Below are 24,470 nucleotides of genomic sequence, written 5' to 3' on the forward strand. Positions count from 1 at the left end.
TGTACAGATGCAACGCCAACTCCTCAGGTCAGGATTTGGCCATCCAGCTACACCCAAAAGATAAGGGACACTTATTTGAAGAAAGCAAAGCAAAGCAAATTACCACTGACCCTCATGAGCATCAACAATAACGCTCAGTGACTCAGCACAGCACAACTGTGGGATTCCCACTAGTTCATTTACAATTGAAGAAGCCTCTCAGATAAGAGGTGAAAACAAAGTTCAGGTGAACTTCCTTGAGCCAAGAATTCTTTTTGACCTGGATGATTGAGAACATTCATCAACCATTTCTCAAAATGCAGACCCATTAGTCCTTGCTTCCTCGTGCTTGTGAAACATCCTCAATCAAGCACTGTTCCAGCACTAAGTTTGCAAGCTACCAAGTACATTCCAATCTCCCGTAAGGGTCCTTGTTCTACACCTTTGATCAAATATGCATCACATGTGACTTGTCTGGACTCAACTGCTTCCAGATTCAAATGACAAACATGAAATGAATCAATCCGATTAATGTCCAGTTGTGTTTCATCCCTTGAATAATTGACATATATGCAGCCTGTATTGCTTTGACTGGCCAAATTAAAGTTGTTTTTTTCAAAATGGGTAAAACACAAATGAACTAAGAGTCAGTGGTCATTTCATAAAACGTCCTGGGAGAACTTCCAAACTGCACTGATAAAGCTGCGATCCCAGGGGATTGGAACCCACAACCTTGTTGCTGTGATGAGACAATGTTAACCACCTCATCTAATCAGACATTTCCTCATGTAAATGAAAATAAACATTATCACACAAGCTCTTAAAATTAAAACTCATTTATTGCAGGAAGTAAAAACATACAATATTTACAAACATTTAATAATGGAAAAAATAGAAACTCTTAAGGACTTCACACATCAGGTCCTGCAAGTTAGTTACAAACACTGTTAAACAGTTTACTATTTTACACACAATATTAGTCGACCAGTTTCACATGAATTTGTTAGATTCTTCAAGGAAGAACTTCAGAGTTAAATTTCAACACCAAGGATGTAACTGAAACCAGTCTTTCAGAAACAGAAATAAAGTCATCAAACATTCAACAACATAAAAGATTTTTACAATGTCGAAATAAGTAACCAGTGTTTTACATAAAATAAATAAAGATGATGCAAACAAAATACAGGAGAGATGAATGAGTAAATAACACAACAATAAATGAAACCAGACATAATGTGACAGCATTACGAGGTGTTTAAAGGCAGTTTTGAAAGATGAGTGTTAAGCTCTGATTTAAGAAGTTCAAGATCATTATTACTGAATTTAGGGTCAAAGTGCTAAAGCTTTCCATAGTTTGGCTTCTTGGCTTCTTAAAAAAGATGACAGTCAGTGAAGGTTAGACCCTTGTCAGCAGCATAAGTCCCAAAGCTCTGCTACTGGATGACAACACAGTCCAAATATTACAGCACATGTGACTTTGGATCCTCTGTTCAGGTCTACACGTTTCTATAGACGTGCACTTTCAGCATGAAGAGTAAAACATCCTGGATCATTGATGTCATCTCTGCTCAAGTCCTCCGTGGATAAAATCCATCTTCCCCCAGTTATTCATCAATGGACTCATGAGAAAAGTTTCCTCACCACTTTTTCTGCCTTGTGCCTATGAAGAAATAAAATGAAGGAACAATTAATAGATGCTGACAGGTGTATTTCACAAGAAACATCATTAACATTCTATTAATGCAGGGCCACAATAGTAAAATATCAGCTCACAGACTGACTTGAAAGTTACAATCAAAGAAGTGAGACTTACACAAAAGAGTCATTACGGAGATTAAACAACAAACAAAGATGATGCCGATAATAATCCAAAACTTCATCGGGACACCTGCATAAAGGATGTGTCGTCCATCAAGTGTGTTTCCATCTGCTCATAAAAGAGTATAAACAACAAAAACATGATTATTGTAATCACCAAACTGGCCATACTTTACTCTATGCAGCATGTCGTCATATGTGTTATTGTAATAAACTTATTTTTAATATTTTGAAAGCTGTGCTCCGAATAACAGAAAGTGTAATTGACTCTATTTAGAGTATTTCAACTGTTTATTTATTAACTGTCTGGACCAACGTGACATGCCGACAGTTGTCTGAGGCCTGGACACAGACTGAAGCTCAACGTTGCGCACTGATAATTCTGTGCCAAGACGATAGAAAGGTGGGTGCTGAGCTGCTGCACCGCCCCCTGCTGGCAGAGGGTGGTTCTGTGCATTCCACTGCCTGCACCAAATTGTAACTCTGTAGTAGCTCTTTTATTATTGGAAACATGTGAAGCACGTTAAATGGTGTTAATTAAATGGGCAAAAAACTTGTGGTGAGACATAAAAAAATTCTCAAATAAGTTTTAACAGTGTCGAAACAGCCGTTTCTGACAGAGTTAATGACCAACACTGCTGTAATCTCAGCCAGAAAAGATCCAAAGGTCTGCTTTCAGACGGAGGAAGACCAGAGAATCACCAGGAACGTTTCAGAGCTTCTTCATGAGGGACTTTTACCAGAGTACCCAACACACCAGAATCCCCCCAGCAACAATAAGATCCCACTGGCCTGTGTGCAGCCTGGATCACGACTCAATAACAATCATGCAGCAGCATGTAAATGTAAAGTTCTCACCCCACATGACAGTGATGTTTCTGTCTTCTGTTTGGACAACACAGCCATAGATGTTGGTGTGGATCAGGGGGACCTCAGCTGTCAGGATGAGGATCACTGATCCATCCCCAGAAGGCAACGGGCCAGTTACAGTGATCCAGTTTGCCTTGGGGGCCCCGTCTTCAGTCAGAGACACTGAACGCACTGATTTGTCAGTACTGGTGACGTGGCACTTCAGCAATGCCTTGGTTAAATCAACAGGGTTGGCAAACACACGGAGATCTGCAGGAGGATAGAAAAGGTGATGATCAGGGTGGGACCAGCCAGGGGAAGAAAAGATACTTTTGTATGTGTTCAGGTTAATTCCTGAATTATGTCCAATGAGCCAAATCTGTGTGGTTGTTTGATTTTACATGCTGTGTCGTAAAAAACAGGTATTTCATGAATCTGAAGTCCTCACAAAGATACAAGTAAAAATATACAGTATGTGTGTGTTTATTCACCTGTTCTTTTTTCTGTTTCTTTTAATTTGATCTGATGGATCATTTCTAGACAGTGTCTCCTGATGAATTGTCCAAACAAATGGTTCCGAGCCTCATAGCCGTTCCACGAATCTTTAATCATTTCTGCAGAAGGAGACAGGGCTTTCCATTTCTGAGCTCCAGCATCAAACTGAATGAAACCCTCTCCATTCACTGCCCAGTTGTCAAAAGCAGATTCGAGCCTCTCGTCTGACGTGATGCAGCCACGCCGCCGCTGAACATCTACAAGGATTGTTTTATGTAAAATGTTCAGTTCATCTTCAACAAAATAAACACGTTATAAAGCAAATGTGCTACAAACTTACTCCGTGTGTGATTGATGAATTTAGAAATCGCTTTGAGAGCATCAAAAACATCATAACATGCTGGTCTGCAGGTCCCAGGTAAGTTGTGGGATTCCAGGACGGGTTTGAAGTGTTCTTGTTGTGTCCCACTGTCACAGTGAGAGATCACAACTCCATCAAACTCTGTAACTTGTTCAAAATGGGGCCCAGATCCAGGCTGAACACGTCCTGTAGACAAGAACTCAAGAGAATGGGAACCTGAAACACACAAACAAATGGAGTCAAAACTCTGGACCCTCTGGATCAGCGGTTCTGACAAAAATAATCATGTTATAAATTGATCCCAATCTCAGGTCTTGTCAAATTAATATTGAAAGATGTAGACAGTTTAATATTATGGTTAATTATTTTAAACCTTAAGCTGTGAGTCGTATCTGCTCAAATTGGTGGACGGTATCAAAAAAAGCAAAAATATCTCTTTGATCATCATCATTGATCCTCTCTGAGCCAGACCACCACATGTCAGGATAAAAACCCACATCTCATCTCCTCTCATCCTGATCACCAGAACTCCTCAGGGCTGCTTCCTCGTTCCCCTACTATAATCCCTCTTCACAAACACTCAACTGGACAAAACACCACTAAAAACAAACAACCAGAATGAAAAACAGCCTCATTCCACAAGCTGTGAAGGAAACATGGAGCAGCAGGATGAGAAACAGGTCAAAAGACCCAACAATAACCCAAAATATCATAATAGATTCCTCATAAACTGAACATAAACAAGGTTTACTACAGCACCTGAACAGGCACCAATAAGAAAAGAGGTTTAATCTCCACTCTCTTCGTACTCTGTGTGCAGGCATCAAAATCAAAGCAAATCCTCAGATAGTCAACAACTAAAAAATACATCTGTGTTTGGACAGTTACCTGGGAGATCATTCTTGGTAGTTTGAGACAGTTTGAGACCAACAACTACATGAGGACAACAAAATGAGCTGACTAACACCCAAAAAACACCCAAAAATATTGCAAGAATTAAAGGATTCCTGACTAAACAATATCTTGGGAGATCATTCTTGGTAGTTTGAGACAGTTTGAGACCAACAACTACATGAGGACAACAAAATGAGCTGACTAACACCCAAAAAACACCCAAAAATATTGCAAGAATTAAAGGATTCCTGACTAAACAATATCTTGACCAGCTAGTTCATGCATTTGTTTTCAGCAGGCTGGTAACGGTGTGTTTGCAGGTTTTAGTTAAAGTTCAGCCAGGTAGCTGCAGCTGAATGGTCTTGTTGGGCATAAATACATTTCAGATTGACTTGCGCAGTATGAAACATCCGGACCCTGACAGTTAACTCGTGATTCTCACAACCACAAACAAACTTCCTAACGTGTCGGAAGACACACACACACACACACACACACACACACACACACACACACACACACACACACACACACGGCAGAGGTACGTTAGTAGCGGATGCATCAACCGGAAGTCTAAGTGTGCACTACTGCTGCGCCTTCTGTGAAAGTAATGAAAATGAAATGAAAGTAAACGAAAGCACTGTGCAAGCCACGTTCGGTTGCCCATGTTGGCGTTTAGAATAGTGTCTCTGCCCAAATATCTTCAAGCATTTCACCAGCTTCCTGGTGCCTTATTCGCTATTGATGTTTTTATTGCAGAGCTAAACAAAAACAAAGGGCGTTTTTGAATGTTCTTGAAAAGTCGATGGCAGTATCACCGACCAGTTGAGGTCAATCACGTCATTTTGATTATTATATATTCATGCAAGAGTTTGGGGAGAGTTGTTTTAATCAGAATCATTGTCTGCTCTTTGTTTAGTCCAGGCCTGGCCAACCCGCGGCTCTTTGCCTGGTTTCATGCGGCTCTAACGTTCATATTGAAGTTTGGGTTTGTGTTTTTTAAATGTGCGTGTTCGCTTCGCTTGAGTTCAATACGTTACTTTCGCCAAAAGCGCATGCGCGTCAGATGAAAATACCGCAAAGTTTCTCAGTAGGGACAAGATCTTTTGAGTAAACAATTAGTGTCAAGTTCGCCTTCAAAATGGCAGGAAAACATGCACGAAAGCTTCGTGACTCGGTTCCGCGATCTGCAACTGAAAAGGGCACCGATTGCATTCCTCGCTGCCCCTTTTAATGTGGAGACGCACTGTTGGAAAGCCCCGCTAGCAACAGGTGAGGCTGCAGCTGAGTTGGAGATGATCGATCATTGTGAGGAGCACCGACTGAAACCTGCTTTAAGGGAAGGGGCCATTGAGTTCTGGAAAAGTGTGCCAATGGAAAAATACCCCAATGTCAAACGGGCTGCGCTTAAGATCCTGTCAATATTTGGGTCAACATACGTCTGCGAGTCTGTGTTTTCTACCCTGAAACACGTGAAACCAAAGCATCGATCTGTTCTGACTGACACCCATGTGAAAGAACTGCCTAGCAACAAGTGAATACAAGCCAGATTTCAAGAGGATTGTTCAAAGCAAGGAATGCCAGAGGTCCCACTAAGCAACATGCATAGTAAGAGAACTTTTTTTTTAAAATTATTATATTTTTGTTTGTGGACTTAGTTGAATTGAGAGAGAGAGAGAGAGTGTGTGTGTGTGTGTGTGTGAGAGAGAGAGAGAGAGGCAGTGCACACAATGTTCATTGTTGAAAATGACTGGCCCGTGGTCTGTAGAAGTCAAATTCTGTAATTATCATGTTGGTGTGTGACATTTACAATAAATCTGGCTAAGCAGAGGTCTGTGTGTGTGTGTGTGTGTGTGTGAGGAAGGGATGAGGTGATGTTCATGTGTGCCCATGTGTATGATGTGGCTCTTAGGCTCTGACTGGTTGGCCACCCCTGGTTTGGCATGTTGCTCTAAAAGGTGTTGGCTGCCTAAAGGAGTCATGTGAGATTGTGAGTCTTTGGGGGCATCTGAGAGGAACAAGACCAAATGTGGGAGAAGAGCATCTACACAGAGAGCTGATTGATTGTTTGTCTATTTCTACCTGAGAAAAGCAACACAGCGCTCAGAACGTGCGTGTAAAGAAAGTTTCCTCAACTTACCGCATTCTGCTGCTGGGAGCAGGATCCAAAACAGAAGACAAATGTTCATCTTCCTAAATGAAGGTCGCTAAACACTTGTTGTCCTCATCTGAAACAGTCTGGAAGAACCATGACGAGGGTTCTTTGTGATAAAGACCGATTCTCTTAAAAGCGCGTCTCAAACTAGACGAGTGTCGCGGGGGTTTTAAATGCGCGTGACAGTCGCGGTTCAATATACAGTATACGTAGATACCGCCATGTGGGCGGAGCCTTCGCTGAGCACCAGGAAAGTCCCGGCGCACTCACTCACTCATTTTCTACCGCTTGTTCCTCCACTGAGGGTCGCGGGGGGGCTGGAGCCTATCCCAGCACAATGGGCGGAGGCAGGGTACACCCTGGACTGGACGCCAGTCAATCGCAGGGCTAACACATATAGACAGACAACCATTCACTCTCACACTGACACCTACGGGCAATTTAGAGTTTCCAATTAGCCTAATCCCCAGTCCTGGCGCAGTGCTTCTCAATTATTTTCTGTTACGCCCCCCCTAGGAAGAAGAAAACATTTTGCGCCCCCCCGCCGTGACTATAATTAGTATCATTTGTCTATGAAATTGTTATAAGTACACCTCTGCATAACATTGTATCCTTATTAATATTAAAGAAAACAAAAAAAGAAAGAAATATATGTGGCAGCATGGAGTTCATGCGCTGCCGATCACCTTAATTGTTGGGGCAGTTGCAGCTGTGGCGTTCCCCTTAAAAGGAGACTGTGCTGCACTGGCTGCTCTTGTTGTCGAGCTTTTGGGTGCCACGCCACAGTTTACTTGGTCCTCCTCATTTGATTGCTGTGCGGTCGGGCCGTGCTATCCCATGCGCACCTGGGTCTGCTGTCATCAGAGCTGGGAGCCGTGGGTGTCTTTGGTTCGTCGGCTGTTTGGCCCTGCTAGCGGGAACGCTGTGGTGGCTCGGTGTGCGTCTCCAGTTTAGAGATTTCTTTCCCTCACCTGACGGTACGTAGCGGCTGCTTTTAGCCTCACCATATGGGGAATTGTCAGCAACTTAAAATTGCTTTCTCTTTTAACAGAAATTGTTACAGGTGCCGGCTCTCGTGCGCTTTCCTCCCGTTGCTGTTGGCCGGCTGCTGTTTTGCCCTCCGCATCGCGTTTATCGCGTATGCTCCCGACTGTCCCTCCTGTCTACCTCTGCGAGGTATCATCGTGTGGGGTCCAATCTAAAGTGCGAGTGTGTGAGTGAACTGCGCCTCTAGGAGGACTAGGATTGCCTTTATTTTGGGTTTTGTGTGTGTGTGTGTGTGTGTGTGTGTGTGTGTCCGCCCGCCCGAGTCGAAAGACCTTTCATCACGAGTTGACGGAAGGCCGGTCTTCGTCCCTCCCAGGGCAACCATCTCCAGTGATGGGAAGAAGGCACCAAAACAACTCAGAGAAACCATAGAGACAACGGAGTGAGTATAAGACACGAAAAGCGCTACACAGAAAATACCGCGGTATTGCCTGCCTGGTCATCGGGAGAGAAGCAGAGGCAAGATACACCCGCCTCCTCGGAGGTAGAAGCCTGGTGTATACTCTCCTGATCGAGAACGATTGACTATGAGGCCACGGCAGGGGGACTGAACTAGATATCCTGTAGGGACTGAGGGTTGTTCAGTCGGGAGATCAGGCGTCTCCACTCAAATACATAAAAACTGATAAAATAAAGTGCAAACATGGGCAACCAACATTCCACAAAAGGTGCTGACTTCGAAATCCCAGCATCATGTAAACACATGGAAGACAAATATCCAGGTTCATGCTCATATGTTCAGCTGTGGATGACTAAGTTCGATTGGGATGGTAACTTAGACAGGCCAGGCAATATTACAAAATTAAAAGAAGTTACCATACTAACGGTACTGAAACACAGCAAGTCCTCATGTGCGTTAATGGCAAGAAATGGGGCACTGTTAGAGGAGATTGGGTCCCAGTGGATCCAGCCACTCAACAACCATGGCAGCCTGGCAGCCAAGAACTAAATGACAGACTCGACCGACTGTACGAGCGCATGCGAACTGTTTTTACTAGACGAGCTGACTACAGCGCCATTACGGCCACGAGACAAAAGACTGACAAGTTTTGAAGACTATAGCATGAGAATGAAAGATGTGTTCCGGGAAAAATAGTGGAATTCCGTATGCAGAAGAACCAGAAGGTCCCTACCAACAGCAGTTAAAGCAAGCTATACATGGGGATCAAAATCAGAGATAAAAACCTGGGTAGAGAGACAATTAGTTGATTTCGGAACTTGTAACCTAAACCGCTATGAACAACATGCTATGCATGCTGAAAGACAATGCCAAAAGTAAGAACCAATCAACAGGCATGTTTTTCAATGCCAACCCTCTCCCAAGCCGAGGCCGCGGACGTGGCCGAGGCGGAAGGGGAGGAGGAGGCAACTCCCGTGAAAATGATCAGTGTCATTATTGTAAAAATTATGGACACTGGGAACGTGATTGCAGAAAGAAACGTGACCAGAGATACAATAGAGGACAGCAGCAAGGTTCTAATCCACCTCAACAATGACTAGAACCGGAAAAAGATGTCACAAAAATTAAAACAAATCAGGGCACAAAATTTGAAAAAGAAGACTTAGAAGATGTGTTAGACTTAGAAACCATCTTCCTGTTTGGTGAAGGCAAACCAGAAATACAACTGACAGTGTTGGGTAATTAACATTTTTAGTAGACACGGGTGCAGGTAAATCAGTAATTAGAGATCCAATAGCTCTAAAGCCAACTTCTACACAGATTTTTGTGAGATCAGCAAATGGTCTCATAACTAAAGAAAGTGTCAGTTCCTGTAGATGTTTGTGACCCTGTAAGTGGAATCACACTTAACGCCCCTTTCGTGATCTCCACCACATGTCCCGTAAATCTGTTAGGAAGAGATCTTATCTCGCGGCTTCAGTTGATGATTCGTACAGCCGAAGGGATGTGGTCTGTAGAGAGTGGTTAATCTGTGGGTAAGAGAAGCAGATGATGTCATTCTTAGGACTTGTGAATTTTTGCAGATCATGGATCTTAGATTATGCGAAAATAACTGCCCCTTTACAAGCATTGATGTATGATAATCCCTTAGCAATGACTGATGTGTTAACTTGGACCCCTGAAGCTGAAGAAGCATTTATGTACATAAAACAGGCCCTTTGTAGGTGCTGGAGTGTTAAAGCTGCCAGACTATCAGAAGCCTTTTGAGCAGGTCGTAGATTGCAAAGGTGATTTTATGACTTCAGTTTTGTTGCAGAAGCACGGAGATAAGAGGCAGCCAGTGGCCTACTACTCCCACAAGCTAGATCCTGTAGCTTGTGCACTCCTGCCATGCGTTAAAGCAGTGGTGGCAGCGTCTGAGGCAGTAAAAGCCTCCGCAGGAGTGGTGCTATACCATGAGCTAACTTTGCTAGTTCCACATGCAGTGTCAATACTGCTGCTACAAAGTAAGATAGCGTTCCTGTCGCCAGCACGTCATCTTTCCTGCATGGCAGTGTTGCTGTCTCAGCCGAATCTGATGATTCGTCGCTGCACAACCTTAAACCCAGCGACGCTGCTACCCACCGCAGAAGATCTCAGTGATGTCGCGTTGACTACAGGACAGACACTATTTGTGGATGGATCATCGAGAAAGGATGACTGTGGACGCACTAGAACTGCCTATGCAGTGGTTACAGCAACCGCGTTGGTGGAGGCAAAACCACTTCCCCCTACTCCTATTCTGCTCAAGCTGCAGAACTCGTCGCACTCACACGTGCCTGTGAACTAAGCAAAGGACAAGATGTTACCATTTATACAGATAGTCAATATGCTTTTTCTACGCTGTTTGTGTTTGCTCAACAATGGAATTTAAGAGGGATGAAAACGTCGACCGGCAAACCGGTCATGCATGCAGAACTGTTAAAGTTATTGGCAGCAGTACAGCAGCCACGTAAAATAGCTGTATGTAAATGCACTGCACACACTAACAACACAGACGCAGTCTCACAAGGCAATGCCTTTGCTGACAGAGCTGCAAAGGCTGCAGCAAATAACACACCTCTTGATAATGATGAGGAAGAATCATTTAGCTTAGAACCTGCAGATAATGATATTCTAAAAGAAATGCAACAAAGTGCTCCAGAAAAAGAAAAGGCCACGTGGAAGAAGCGAGGAGCCAAACTGGATGATAAAGGACTGTTAACCATAGGAAACAAGCCAATCCTTCCCCGGAATATGCATAAATGGGCAGCATTAGTGAGCCATGGGCCATGCCATGTCTCAACAGGAGGGATGGTACAGATGGTTAATGAACATTATTATACTATAGGACTTCATACATACTCAAAAAAATTTTGTTCACAATGTGCTATTTGTGTAAAACACAGCCCACAGGGAGCCCTTAAGGCCCCTGCAGGCACTACACCATTACCAAATCATCCATTTCAGTTTTTCTAGATTTTATTCAGCTAACACCATGTGAAGGTAAACAATATTGTCTAGTAGTGTTAGATGGATTCACTAGGTGGGTAGAAATTTTCCCCACAGCAAAAGCAGATGCACTGACGGTGGCAAAAGTTTTATGCAGAGAAATCATTCCCAGGTTTGGCATCCCGAAGGTCATCTGGAGCGACAATGGAAGCCATTTTGTAAATGAGAGTGAAAACTGTAGGAGTAACTTTGGGCATTGATTTGAAGAATCACTGCGCATACCACCCTCAGAGTGCAGGGTTGGTTGAAAGAGTCAACGGTACTATTAAGAACATACTGAAGAAATGTATGGACGAGACAGGAAAGAACTGGATGTTTTGTCTCGACCTGGTGAAATTATGGGTGCACATAACACCACACAAGAAAACAGGCATCACACCCTTTGAAGCATTATATGGGCGGCCTTATTGCCTACCATACTTTGCAACAACAAATGAGCTAAAACATGTTGAGGAAACAATAGCAGATTATCTGAAAAGTGTTACTTAACCGATGTGTGAATACAGTAAATGTTCTGCCTAGTCCTGTGTCTTCCACAGATTCCACCCCCCAGGAACCCATTCAACCGGGCGACTACGTGTGGGTGAAGAAGTTTGTGTGGTAGAGGTGGAACACGCCTAGATGGGAAGGTCCTTATCAAGTACAGCTGACCACAAAGACTGCAGTTCAAGTGGACGGGAAACTGTCGGGGATACACCTTTCCCATTGTAAGAAACAGAATTCTTCCAGGTGAAGGCGAGGGAGCAGTGGCGGACTCTCCGTAAACGGCTGACGGCCTGTATAGGTCCAGCAACGGCTGAACCCCGTCGGAACCTGTGAAGAGGATCTAAAAGGAAATGAAGTTGTTCTTCCTAATTGTGGTGAGTGCTGTGACGGCAGGACTCGTGAGTCTTGGTCTTTGGAACTTCCGACAGGAGGGAGGTAATCAGGGACAGAAAGATGCTCTGAGACAGGATGAGAGCTACGCGCGCGCTAAATGCACCGTAGTTAGCCAGTTAGGACATTCATGGTTAGAACAAGATCCAGAGTCCTCACACACTTACAGTTTGAATACATGGTGGCGCTATGCTAATTTCACAGCTCGGACACAGAATCATTCAACACAGGTGTCCAGAAGGTTATAACTGTATGTAACTATCCCGCTTTCGCGCCAGGAGACAAAGGCACGCAATTAGTGGATAAGGGATGGTGGTTATGTGGACACAATGCGTATGCAGACCTACCAGCAAACTGGTCAGGAGTGTGTGTGCTCCAGTACATCTCAAGGATCACAGTCATTTATGCTGCTAATGCTAGATCCGCACCACAGTTGCCCCCCAGGGAGGAGTGTGTGCAATGGTAGGAGATTACTGTTGTACGTTCATCCCAGAGAATGATGCGGACGGTCACCTGATAGCGCATTGAAAAATTTGACTAAACTACAGAAAGCTATGATTGATGATGGTAGTCCCCCACCAGACTGGCTTACAGGGATGTTGTCAAGGTGGAGGGAACTGTTGTTCAAGATAGGAATGATGATAGGGATAGTGCTGCTAGTATTAGCCATACTAGCTTGCTGTGTAGTACCTCTTGTTCGGGGTTGCACTGGCCGGCTTGTGGGATCAGCTGTTACTAGTACTTTGCTGCAGGTGGAAGAACGATTTCTACTGGACAACGATGAAGAGGAATCAGAAGAAGAATGGACAAATGTGATGCAAGATGTAAATGAAATGTTTAAGATGTCTTAAGCTGTACACATGTTGAACTCAATGTAAGAAATGTGTTTCTAGGAAAATGACGTAATGCATTTAAATTTCATGAAATGAAAAGATGTAATACTGACAATGAGAATCTAGACGCATTTAACGATAAACAGGAGGGAAATGTGAGAAGAATTATTGTTGTTATTACTATTATCGTTTCAATGCTATAGAAAGTATAGTAAGTAGATTTAGAATGTTTAATCAAAAGGAATGTATGAGTGTTTGAACCAAGTATTGAAGCTGTTATGTACCTCTCAGTGCTGGGTACCTTGTTCAAGGACACGAGGAAGTCGGAGAAGGAATCATGAGGTCAGATTGACATAAATGTTGTGTGCACCAAATAAAAGAGAGCGAGCAGCAGACGGGCGGAGTTGAGAGAGGAAGCTTGAACTGCTCGTCAGTTCTCCCTTGCAAGGCCTCCTGTTTGTGTGGTTGATCTGAGTCTAGTGAACGAACAGCGCGGGTGACCAAACATCACCCTCACATGTGCTGTGTGGGTTATTTTTGTATGTTTATTTGGGTTCTATTGTGTCCGTTTTTCTGTTATTTTCTAAGTGGTGCCGATCCTACCCTGTGGGGTGCAGGTGTTTTAAGGATAATTGTAAAATCTCGAATATGAATTTGAATGGGTGTGTGAGAGTATTTTAGCAATTGTTGTTAGTGGATATCCAGAAATAAAGGTATTAATTTGGCACACTGGACCAGTCTCTTACCCTCATTAGAAACACTTGTGCGGCCTTGATAATTCTCCAGGTGGAATTCCTGGGGTGGCGTTGTCAACTTAGGAAAGAGATATACCGAGCCCCGTCTGGGCCCACGCCACATATAGACCAAAGCGGGATAATTGTTGCCAATATTCGGCACGTTTTTGCCGAAAAAACTCAAGCGGCTGATCAGCGTGACTGGGGTGTAATGTCTTTAAGTGACGCCTTCATTTATTTGGCTTCATGCTGTCCTGCCAACATTTTTAGACACAGTAAACACACCGGTCTTTCCTCGTCTCCCACCGTAGTCGCAGTGAAGCCAAGCGCTATAAATGCTTCGTCAGATTTCCTCGTCTTAGCTTTCGGGAGACTTTCGTATGTCTCATTATCTCCGTCTCTCTCCGCCTTTCTTTTCATCACTGTTAAGTATTTTTTCATGCTGTCTTTTGGTGGTTTGTTCACTGCGCTTCCTATCTCTTGCTCTGTGGTGTGTGCGCGCGGGATGTGCAATTACACTTTATTCCAGTACGGAAAAAAAATAAACATGTTCTCCGGGGTCACACGCGCCCCCCCTGGCATCGCAGCCCCACTATTTGAGAAGCGCTGCGCCAGGCCAAGGTAACGTCTCGATCCAAACACGTGATTCATATCCAACAGTAACTTACTATAGCTATGGTGTAGCTTCCATCCAAATGAGTCGCTGTTTGTCTATTTGTAAATTACTTTTTGGACAGGTCCGGTGCCCGGTGTGTTCCAGATATTAACCTTTGGGGAACGCTGGACCGAGACGCCTCAGATGCAAGAAGGGCTGGGAATGCTATGGCAGATGCGACGGTAGATGGGCAGCGGTGCATGAGCAGCCCACCTCTGGCCAGGTCAGAGGACCCACTCGCCTACTGGCTAAATCAGACATCGTTACACCAACCTTTTCAAGCGGGCCAAAAGATTTCTATGCATGCCAGCATCTACTGTACCCTGCAGAAGAATATTCTCCAAATGTGGAGAAATTGTGAGCAAAAAAGAATCTGGTTAAATCCCAATACTGTGGAAAAGATAACGTACCTCAATAAAAACCTCGAGTCCACAGTTACACAAGAATACCCAAGCTATGGCATATTTTACCAGCATTTTCTCCTTAACAAAATAAAGCTCACGTGTGCGCCTCCCGGTCACCAATAGCGGCTCCAACCCTGCAGTGCAAGGCTCGCGGGTCGCCAGTAGAGGGCGCTAGAACTGCAGTTTCATTACTAGTAATCATTACAAGTGGTTCGGGAATTCACAAAAGCTTAATTTGCCCATCATTACTTTTTGTCCTGATCGGAACCAGACAAATCTACCAGGCTTCGTCTTGTTGGTGTTGCTGTTCTTCCACTTCCACAGTTGGCATCTATATTGTAGCTGCCACCTTCTGGTCCTCTATATCCACCCTTTGTGGTGCAGCCCTCTGTGATCGCCCATTCAGATGTCTGTTCGTGCCACCCAGCCTACTCTGACAAAGACTTTATTAGCTCTGGTTCTTTGAGGGATTCTGCTGCCACCTTTTCAGTAAAGTTTAGTCTGGTCAATCTACTCGGTCCTGTGTGTGTCTGCTGCTCCTAAAACGAGCTGCTGTCTGCTGTTCCTTATAATTTATTAAAGTCTTGAGTTTAAGGGGTTTTTTTTCATTTTTAAAATTTATTTTATTTACTTCTTGGAATAGTTGCATTTGCTGCTTCAATTATAAATTGACATATTTCATTATTCAGTTCTGGTTTACACCAACTGCCCTTAGTTTGCCCCAGCAAATATTCTGAACGTATCCATTTGCTCCCTCACATTTCCATCTTCCTCCTCCTTTGTTCCGACCCCTAACGCTTTCAGTTTCTAGACCTATTGGATGACGGTCTCTACCCACTGTGCTGCTTCTCAACACTTCCCAGTTGCTTTTCCATGTTAAAACCTGTGATGCCGATGTGTGATCTCTTGATGGCTCGGTGCCCTTTGCCACTTTCACCCTCACGGCCAAACCAGTATTCAAGCATGCCTTTGTCATCTAACATGTCTTCCATTACTTTGAGTCTTCCTGATATCCCCCCATGTGCATTAAAATCTCCACACCAAAATATCTTTCAACTTAATAAACCCAAATTTGGTTTGAGTCATGCCTCTTGTACACAAATAATATCCACGTGTTCCTGTAATTCAGGGATATTTTTTTTTTTTACTTTTGCCTGTTTGTGATGAGACTTTGACCATTCCAAGGTCAGAAAAGGTGATGATCAGGGTTGTCTGTTGTCACTCTTTGAACAGGGAACCAGCAGTGATGAGCAGCTCACTCTTCCTCTCAACATAGTTTTAGCTCATAACCAACACCAGGCTCCTTCAGCTACCTTTACCAGACTGAACTGCTTCTGTCCTCATCTGAGCTCCATCAGCACATTCAACACTGACAGGAGGTCACCATGACAACGAAACAGGATGTAGCTTCATTTGGCTTTACAAGCTGCTGTTGTTATTCTCTGTTACCCCACGTGTGTGTGTGTGTGTGTGTGTGTGTGTGTGTGTGTGTGTGTGTGTGTGTGTGTGTGTGTGTGTGTGTGTGTGTGTTGACCTGTTCTTTTCTCAACTTCTTAATTTGATCTGTTGGATAATTTCTGCACAGTGTTCCTTGATGAAGTGTCCCAACAAATGGTTCTGAGCCTCACGGTTGTTCCACAAATCTTTAATAATTTCTGCAGGCGACAGATGACAGAACAGTGTCCCTGAACCTGTTCAGCCAGTGTTCTGCCCTAAACCTTCTACATTCAGAGGTTTCTGTGTGGATTCTCTTTGTATGAAAAGTACTGGTGTTTCAGCAGGACATTACCGGTACTTTAATGACCAGAAAAAGACTAAAATATGAGACCAAATATGTAACTAAACCTGGCCAAATTAAAGTTGTTTGTTTATTTTCAAAATGGGTAAAACACAAATGAACTAAAAGAGTCAGTGGTCATTTCGTGAAACATCCTGGGAGAACTTCCAAACTGCACTGATAAAGCTGCGATCCCAGGGGATTGGAACCCACAACCTTGTTGCTGTGATGAGACAATGTTAGCCACCTCACCTAATCAGACATTCCCTCATGTAAATGAAAATAAACATTATCACACAGGCTCTTAACAAAAATAAAACTCATTTATTGCAGGAAGTAAAAACATACAATATTTACAAACATTTAATAATGAAAAAAAGCGAAACTCTTAATGATTTCACACATCAAGTTCTGCAAGTTATTTTACAAACACTGTTAAACAGTTTATTATTTTACACACAAGATTAGTGGACCAGTTTCACATGAATTTGTTAAATTCTTCTAGGAAGAACTTCATAACATAAGACGGGTCAAAGTGCTCAAGCTTTCCATAGTTTGGCTTCTTAAAACAGATGACAGTCAGTGAAGGTTAGACCCGTGTCAGCAGCATAAATCAAATCAATCTTTATTTATATAGCGTCTTTTACAATCAAAATTGTTTAAAGGCACTTTCCAGAATCCCAGGGCCTGACCCCAGACAAGCAACAGTGGCAAGGAAAAACTCCCCTTTAACAGGAAGAAACCTTGAGCAGGACCAGGGTCATGTAGGGGGACCCTCCTGCTGATGGGGGGCTGGGTAGAGAGAGAGGAGGGGGGGAGGGGGGGAGGAGAAGAGGAGGGGAGGGGAGAGGCTCAGAAACACACACAAAAATACACTATACAACGGGTCAGCGGGGCCGGAGGTCATCACACAGCTCCGAAGGCGGCAATACCTGTAAATGAATAGTGGGGGGGGAGCAGAAAAACTACACAAGAATCAGCATAACTAGTCTGCTTGATGAGGAGGAGAGGAGAGGAGAGGAGAGGAGAGGAGAGGAAACCATGACCCAGTGGGGTGACAGAGGCCTGTCAGGTGATCATGTTTCCGGACCCCGGCAGCCTTGGCCTATAGCAGCACAGCTAAGATGTGACCTAATGATTAGACGACGACCCTCTAAGTATGAAAATTTGTCTGTCTATGATAGTAACTGGAACTGCAGAATTAGTAACAATAAGCTTTTTCAAAAAGGAAGGTTTTAAGTCTGATCTTAAAAGTAGCGATGGAGCCTCCCGTACCTGGACAGGGAGCTGGTTCCATAGCAGGGGGGCCTGGTAGCTAAATGCCAAAGCTCTGCTACTGGATGACAACACAGTCCAAATATTACAGCACATGTGACTTTATAGACGTGCACTTTCAGCATGAAGAGTAAAACATCCTGGATCATTGATGTCGTCTCTGCTCAAGTCCTCCGTGGATAAAATCCATCTTCCCCCAGTTATTCTTCAATGGACTCGTGAGAAAAGTTTCCTCATCACTTTTTCCTCTCTTGTGACTATGAAGAAATAAAATGAAGGAACAATTAATAGATGCTGACAGGTGTATTTCACAAGAAACATCATTACCATTCTATTAATGCAGGGCCACAATAGTAAAATATCAGCTCACAGACTGACTTGAAAGTTACAATCAAAGAAGTGAGACTTACACAAAAGAGTCATTACGGAGATTAAACAACAAACTGTAAAGATGATGCCGATAATTCTCCAAAGCGTCATCTGGATGTAAAGGATGTGTCGTCCATCAAGTGTGTTTCCATCTGCTCATAAAAGAGTATAAACAACAAAAACATGATTATTGTAATCACCAAACTGGCCATACTTTACTCTATGCAGCATGTCGTCATGTGTGTTATTGTAATTAACTTATTTTTAATATTTTGAAAGCTGTGCTCTGAATAACAGAAAGTGTAACTGACTCTATTTAGAGGATTTCAACTGTTACATTTATTAACTGTCTGGACCAACGTGACATGCCGACAGTTGTCTGAGGCCTGGACACAGACTGAAGCTCAACGTTGCGCACTGATAATTCTGTGCCAAGACGATAGAAAGGTGGGTGCTGAGCTGCTGCAGCGCCCCCTGCTGGCAGAGGGTGATTCTATGCATTCCACTGCCTGAACCAAACTGTAACTCTGTAGTAGCTCGTTTCTTTCTGGAAACATGTGAAGCACGTTGAATGTTGTTAATTAAATGGGCCCAAAAAAAAAAAAAAAACCTTGTGGAGAGACAAAAAAATAAGTCTCAAATAAGTTTTAACAGTGTCGAAACAGCCGTTTCTGACAGAGTTAATGACCAACACTGCTGTAATCTCAGCCAGAAAAGATCCAAAGGTCTGCTTTCAGACAGAGGAAGACCAGAGAATCACCAGGAACGTTTCAGAGCTTCTTCATGAGGGACTTTTACCAGAGTACCCAACACACCAGAACCCCCCCAGCAACAATAAGATCCCACTGGCCTGTGTGCAGCCTGGATCACGACTCAATAACAATCATGCAGCAGCATGTAAATGTAAAGTTCTCACCCCACATGACAGTGATGGTTCTGTCTTCTGTTTGGACAACACAGCCATAGATGTTGGTGTGGATCAGGGGGACCTCAGCTGTCAGGATGAGGATCACTGATCCATCCCCAGAAGGCAACGGGCCAGTTACAGTGATCCAGTTTGCCTTGGGGGCCCCGTCTTCAGTCAGAGACACTGAACGCACTGATTTGTCAGTACTTGTGACGTGGCACTTCAGCAATGCCTTGGTTCTGTTAACAGGGTTGGCAAACACACGGAGATCTGCAGGAGGATAGAAAAGGTGATGATCAGGGTGGGACCAGCCAGGGGAAGAAAAGATACTTTTGTATGTGTTCAGGTTAATTCCTGAATTATGTCCAATGAGCCAAATCTGTGTGGTTGTTAGATTTTACATGCTATGTCGAAAAAAAACAGGTATTTCATGAATCTGTGTAAGTCCTCACAAAGATACAAGTACAAATATATGTGTGTGTTTATTCACCTGTTCTTTTTTCCGTTTCTTTTAATTTGATCTGATGGATCATTTCTAGACAGTATCTCCTGATGAATTGTCCAAACAAATGGTTCCGAGCCTCATAGCCGTTCCACGAATCTTTAATCATTTCTGCAGAAGGAGACAGGGCTTTCCATTTCTGAGCTCCAGCATCAAACTGAATGAAACCCTCTCCATTCACTGCCCAGTTGTCAAAAGCAGATTCAAGCCTCTTGTCTGACGTGATGCAGCCACGCCGCCGCTGAACATCTACAAGGATTATTTTATGTAAAATGTTCATTTTCACCAAAATAAACACGTTATAATGCAAATGTGCTACAAACTTACTCCGTGTGTGATTGATGAATTTAGAAATCGCTTTGAGAGCATCAAAAACATCATAACATGCTGCTCTGCAGGTCCCAGTTAAGTTGTGGGATTCCAGGACGGGTTTGAAGTGTTCTTGTTGTGTCCCACTGTCACAGTGAGAGATCACAACTCCATCAAACTCTGTAACTTGTTCAAAATGGAGCCCAGATCCAGGCTGAACACGTCCTGTAGACAAGAACTCAAGAGAATGGGAACCTGAAACACACAAACAAATGGAGTCAAAACTCTGGACCCTCACAGTGGGATCAGCGGTTCTGACAAAAATAATCATGTTATAAATTGATCCCAATCTCAGGTCTTGTCAAATTAATATTGAAAGATGTAGACAGTTTAATATTATGGTTAATTATTTTAAACCTTAAGCTGTGAGTCGTATCTGCTCAAATTGGTGGACGGTATCAAAAAAAGCTAAAATATCTCTTTGATCATCATCATTGATCCTCTTTGAGCCAGACCACCACATGTCAGGATAAAAACCCACATCTCATCTCCTCTCATCCTGATCACCAGAACTCCTCAGGGCTGCTTCCTCGTTCCCCTACTATAATCCCTCTTCACAAACACTCAACTGGACAAAACACCACTAAAAACAAACAACCAGAATGAAAAACAGCCTCTTTCCACAAGCTGTGAAGGAAACATGGAGCAGCAGGATGAGAAACAGGTCAAAAGACCCAACAATAACCCAAAATATCATAATAGATTCCTCATAAACTGAATATAAACAAGGTTTACTACAGCACCTGAACAGGCACAAATAAGAAAAGAGGTTTAATCTCCACTCTCTTCGTACTCTGTGTGCAGGCATCAAAATCAAAGCAAATCCTCAGATAGTCAACAACTAAAAAATACATCTGTGTTTGGACAGTTACCTGCAACTTTCATGCATATGCTTTTGATATTAAAATATTAAATAAATATTAAAACACACACACACACAGGGCAGAGGTACTTTAGCTGATGATGCATCAACCGGAAGTCCCAGTGTGCACTACTGCTGCGCCCCCTAACGGCTCAGTCAGGAACAGCACCACGCACTGGAAACGGAAGCACTGAAATTTCCACGTTCATTTGGCCATGTTTTCGTTTAGAATAGTGTCACTGCCCAAATATCTTCAAGTATTTCACCAGCTTCCTGGTGCATTATTCGCTATTGATGTTTTTATTGCAGAGCTAAACAAAAACAAAGGGCGTTTTTGAATGGTCTTTAAAGTCGATGGCAGTATCACCGACCAGTTGAGGTGTCCAATCAGTCACGTCATTTTGATTATTATATATTCATACAAGAGTTTGGGGAGAGTTGTTTTAATCAGAATCATTGTGTGTTCTTTGCATGTTGCTCTAAAAGGTGTTGGCTGCCTAAAGGAGTCATGTGAGATTGTGAGTCTTTGGGGGCATCTGAGAGGAACAAGACCAAATGTGGGAGAAGAGCATCTACACAGAGAGCTGATTGATTGTTTGTCTATTTCTACCTGACAAAAGCGCAACACAGCGCTCAGAACGGGCGTGTAAAGAAAGTTTCCTCAACTTACCGCATTCTGCTGCTGGGAGAAGGATCCAAAACAGAAGACAAATGTTCATCTTCCTAAATGAAGGTCGCTAAACACTTGTTGTCCTCATCTGAAACAGTCTGGAAGAACCATGACGAGGGTTCTTTGTGATAAAGACCGATTCTCTTAAAAGCGCGTCTAAAACTAGAGGAGTGTCGCGGGGTTTTTTTTTGAACGGTCCAATAAGAGCGCTGGACCCCGCCTTGTGAGTGCAGCCTTTGTTCAGCACCAATCAAATACCCGCCAGGCCAAGGTGACGTCTGGGTCCAAACACGTGATTCACTGACACCGCCTTCGGACAGTTTGGAATTTTAGCACATAAACTCCTGATAACCGGATTTAAAATGTTCAATTTCTAGCAACATGATTTGTGTCTTGGTCTCGTGGGACCTGCTCTTTCTTCTTGTATTCTTGACAGACAGCAATGGTGTTTTATTGCTATTTTAGCAACAAAACTGTTTTGGACTCATTTTAAGGCTACAACAAAAATAGTGAGACTTACCTTTGAGCAACAGTGATGTTATGCATGTTAAAAAGAAAACTGGAAGCAAAACTGAGGTGAAAACTTTCAAAAATGTCCAGTCAACACTTGCATGGAGGATGTGTCTTCCACCAAGTGTTTTTCCATCTGCATTGAAACAAACAAAATAACAAAAATTGAATAAAATAACAACAAAACAATGTGTATGGGTCTACTTTACTTTACATGGAAAGTATTGTAATATTTATTATTGTAATAATCATATTTCATTTATTATAGACGTGGTACTATAAACAACATATGGATGATGGGAACTGTAGCTGACACTGTGTAATACTCCAGACTATCATGCATAGAGGCACAGTGGAGCACTACAAGAGGGGAGATCTAAAAGAGCTCTGCAGTTTGGATTTCATGTTCTCTGTCTCTAAAGCAAATTTTGTTGTAAGATTGACTTCATTTGGCTTTAAAAGCTGCTGTTGTTATTCTCTCTCTGTGTTACCCCGTGTGTGTGTGTGTGTGCGCGCGCGCGTGTGTGCGTGTGTGTTACAATAAAATAGGCAGACGCTCTCCTCCTTACTCTAATACACATTCAAGACTAACCCAAAGAATAAATGCAAATTATATTAAGGGTTCAGTGTTGGTTAAGGGTTTATTGAACACTTTAAGATTTATTTAAAAACTATACTCAAAGTCCCTAACAGGATTAGAGATCCTTCCTACTTTGCAAATGATCAGTGTTGGAATTCAGAAACATTGTTTTTGTGTGTGTGAAGTGTTTTTAAGGAAAACCTTTAAAGATAATAGTTTGTTATTTGGGGACTTGTATGTTTGATTTGGAATAATTATTCACAGACGCAGACAAGTTATTCCCTCTTCACAGGTTTTTATTGAGAAATATCATTTTTCCTGCTGTTGCAGGCTTCAGTCTGCTCCTCTTCTGGCTGACCAGCTCCCCAGCTTTGGAAAATATCCTTTCACAGGGAACAGATGATGCTGGGATGCACAGATACTTGCATGCAAGTTTCCACAGCATAGGATATAAAGGCTTTCGTGCCACCCAGTACTTCAAGGGATCTTGTCAGAATTTGTTCTTTCAAATATGTATGACACAGACAGTAAGACAATGAATGACTGAATAAAAAAACTGATGTTTCAACAGTAATCAACATGCATACCTCTGGATCTTGTTGGATCGCAATACCTCCCGTATGTAGCTGCCGATCCGCGTGTTCGTTGAATGAAGACTTCGAGAAGAAAAGTACCAATTTCGAAATGTATTTGACAATAGAACCAATTCCAGACACAAATATTACAGAGCTCCGGGCCAGTTCATAACCCTAGCAACAACAGAGTTAATCGTCAGGGCACGAAGTCTGACAACCTAACTATCCCTGGGCCCAGTCCTTTATAGTCACACACATGCAAATTCACAATGTCCATGCAATCCACTCCAGATCCCCTGCTGAGATGTCCTCGTCCTCTTCCTCCAGTCCCTTTGGTGTTGGTAGAGTTCTTCTTCTCCATTGTTTTCCCAGGTGGCCAGATCCCATTCTACATGCAAATGTGATCATCATCAACCCCCCTGATATCCTGTTTACAATGAGTGTTTGGCACCCCCTGCCTGACTGGCTCCTGCCTGACTGGCTCCTGAGATAACAGTAGAACAAACAACAATCCTGCAAATGTCTCTGTTCTTTATTTCATTTGCTAATGAGTCTACCTTGCCTAACTTCTAAGAGAAGACAGAAACATATGGTGAAACAGAAACAGAAGAGATGCGTTTTCCATGTAAATGCCCTAATCCGTTCCAAGCCCCCAAAAATTCGGACATAATTTTTTTTATAAATCATAAAAATGCATCAAAACATGTAACAAATACATGTTACAATTAGATTACCGCTCAATAAATGTAGGAATTCAGTGCAAGGCTTCTCCAGGAACAAAATGAACTTTATTACAGGCTAATCTTACATTAGCCGTCATTACTTGCAACGAACGTCAACACATGTGGTAACACCGCCATCTAATGGACAAACATACGAACACCCACAATAAATCCCGAAGACGACGAAGGCGATGCTGGGATACACACAAACTGGTACAGATTGACGTCCCTCCTGGCCAATGGGATGACAGGAAGATGCTAGGCGATAGCCAATGGCAGAGCAGCTACAAGCATGTCTGCGTTCGCTAACGTCCGTGGTAGCGTATTTTTGACCTTCGTATCCTGAAATTTCCTTCATAAACAGAGGAAATATTTTCCCGTTGAGACGCTTCGAAACCTGAAAAATTCGCATGCAGAGACGTTCGTTCGTAAGTAGAGATCCCACTGTAGTTGTCCATTAAAGCCCACAAGTTGTAATTTTGTTCACTAGCACTGGCAGATGTTGTTGCAGTCTCCAGTGGCACATCTTCTGCCGGCCCACCAATAAGACTGGCACACTCTCGTGTCAGCCTTTCTACAGCAGCCTGAGCATTGCTTTGATTAGTAAAGCCTCTTTAAATCGTGGATCCAAGATGGTTGCCACAGACAGGGAGTTCACCTTTTCCAAGCCACTGAATTTTTCATTCAAATTATTTCTCAAATGGTTGGCAAGCGTGGCACCAATACAAGGAGCCATTTGGGCACACTCAGCAGAAATGGCATGTCTCAGCATTTTGGCTAAAGGAATTGCCTTTGACCCTGACACTCTCCTTTCCTCAGAAA

General features: G+C 43.1%; 1 protein-coding gene and 1 long non-coding RNA gene across 11 annotated transcripts in view; one reads left to right on the forward strand and one right to left on the reverse strand.

The window, feature by feature from the left end:
* The window catches only part of LOC115248452 (zinc-alpha-2-glycoprotein-like), a 37,068-nt gene extending 15,627 nt beyond the window's left edge, over positions 1 to 21,441 (reverse strand). The window contains exons 1-6 of one of the 10 annotated variants that reach the window (XR_003887328.1): positions 21,262 to 21,441; positions 19,688 to 19,924; positions 19,349 to 19,609; positions 18,289 to 18,368; positions 17,993 to 18,103; positions 17,693 to 17,839 (exon numbers count right to left, since the gene is read on the reverse strand). Coding sequence is in view for 4 of the 10 variants with exons in the window: in XM_029832209.1 (XP_029688069.1) it covers positions 17,790 to 17,839; positions 17,993 to 18,103; positions 19,349 to 19,609; positions 19,688 to 19,924; positions 21,262 to 21,310 (708 nt within the window). In the remaining 6 variants the exon portion in view is untranslated. Of the gene's footprint in view, positions 1 to 1,170; positions 1,640 to 1,792; positions 1,907 to 2,655; positions 2,713 to 17,513; positions 17,840 to 17,866; positions 18,104 to 18,288; positions 18,369 to 18,867; positions 18,929 to 19,348; positions 19,610 to 19,687; positions 19,925 to 21,261 lie in introns of those variants that run through there. The other 9 variants (XR_003887327.1, XR_003887326.1, XR_003887325.1 and 6 more) reach the window with 9 other exon arrangements.
* Positions 14,049 to 14,526, forward strand: LOC115248464 (uncharacterized). The gene is made up of 2 exons (XR_003887343.1): positions 14,049 to 14,092; positions 14,209 to 14,526. It is a non-coding gene; the product is annotated as an uncharacterized lncRNA (long non-coding RNA).
* Positions 21,442 to 24,470: the final 3,029 nt, after the last annotated feature.

Source organism: Takifugu rubripes, unplaced genomic scaffold (assembly GCF_901000725.2).
Source record: "Takifugu rubripes unplaced genomic scaffold, fTakRub1.2, whole genome shotgun sequence".
NCBI classification, from domain to species: domain Eukaryota; kingdom Metazoa; phylum Chordata; class Actinopteri; order Tetraodontiformes; family Tetraodontidae; genus Takifugu; species Takifugu rubripes.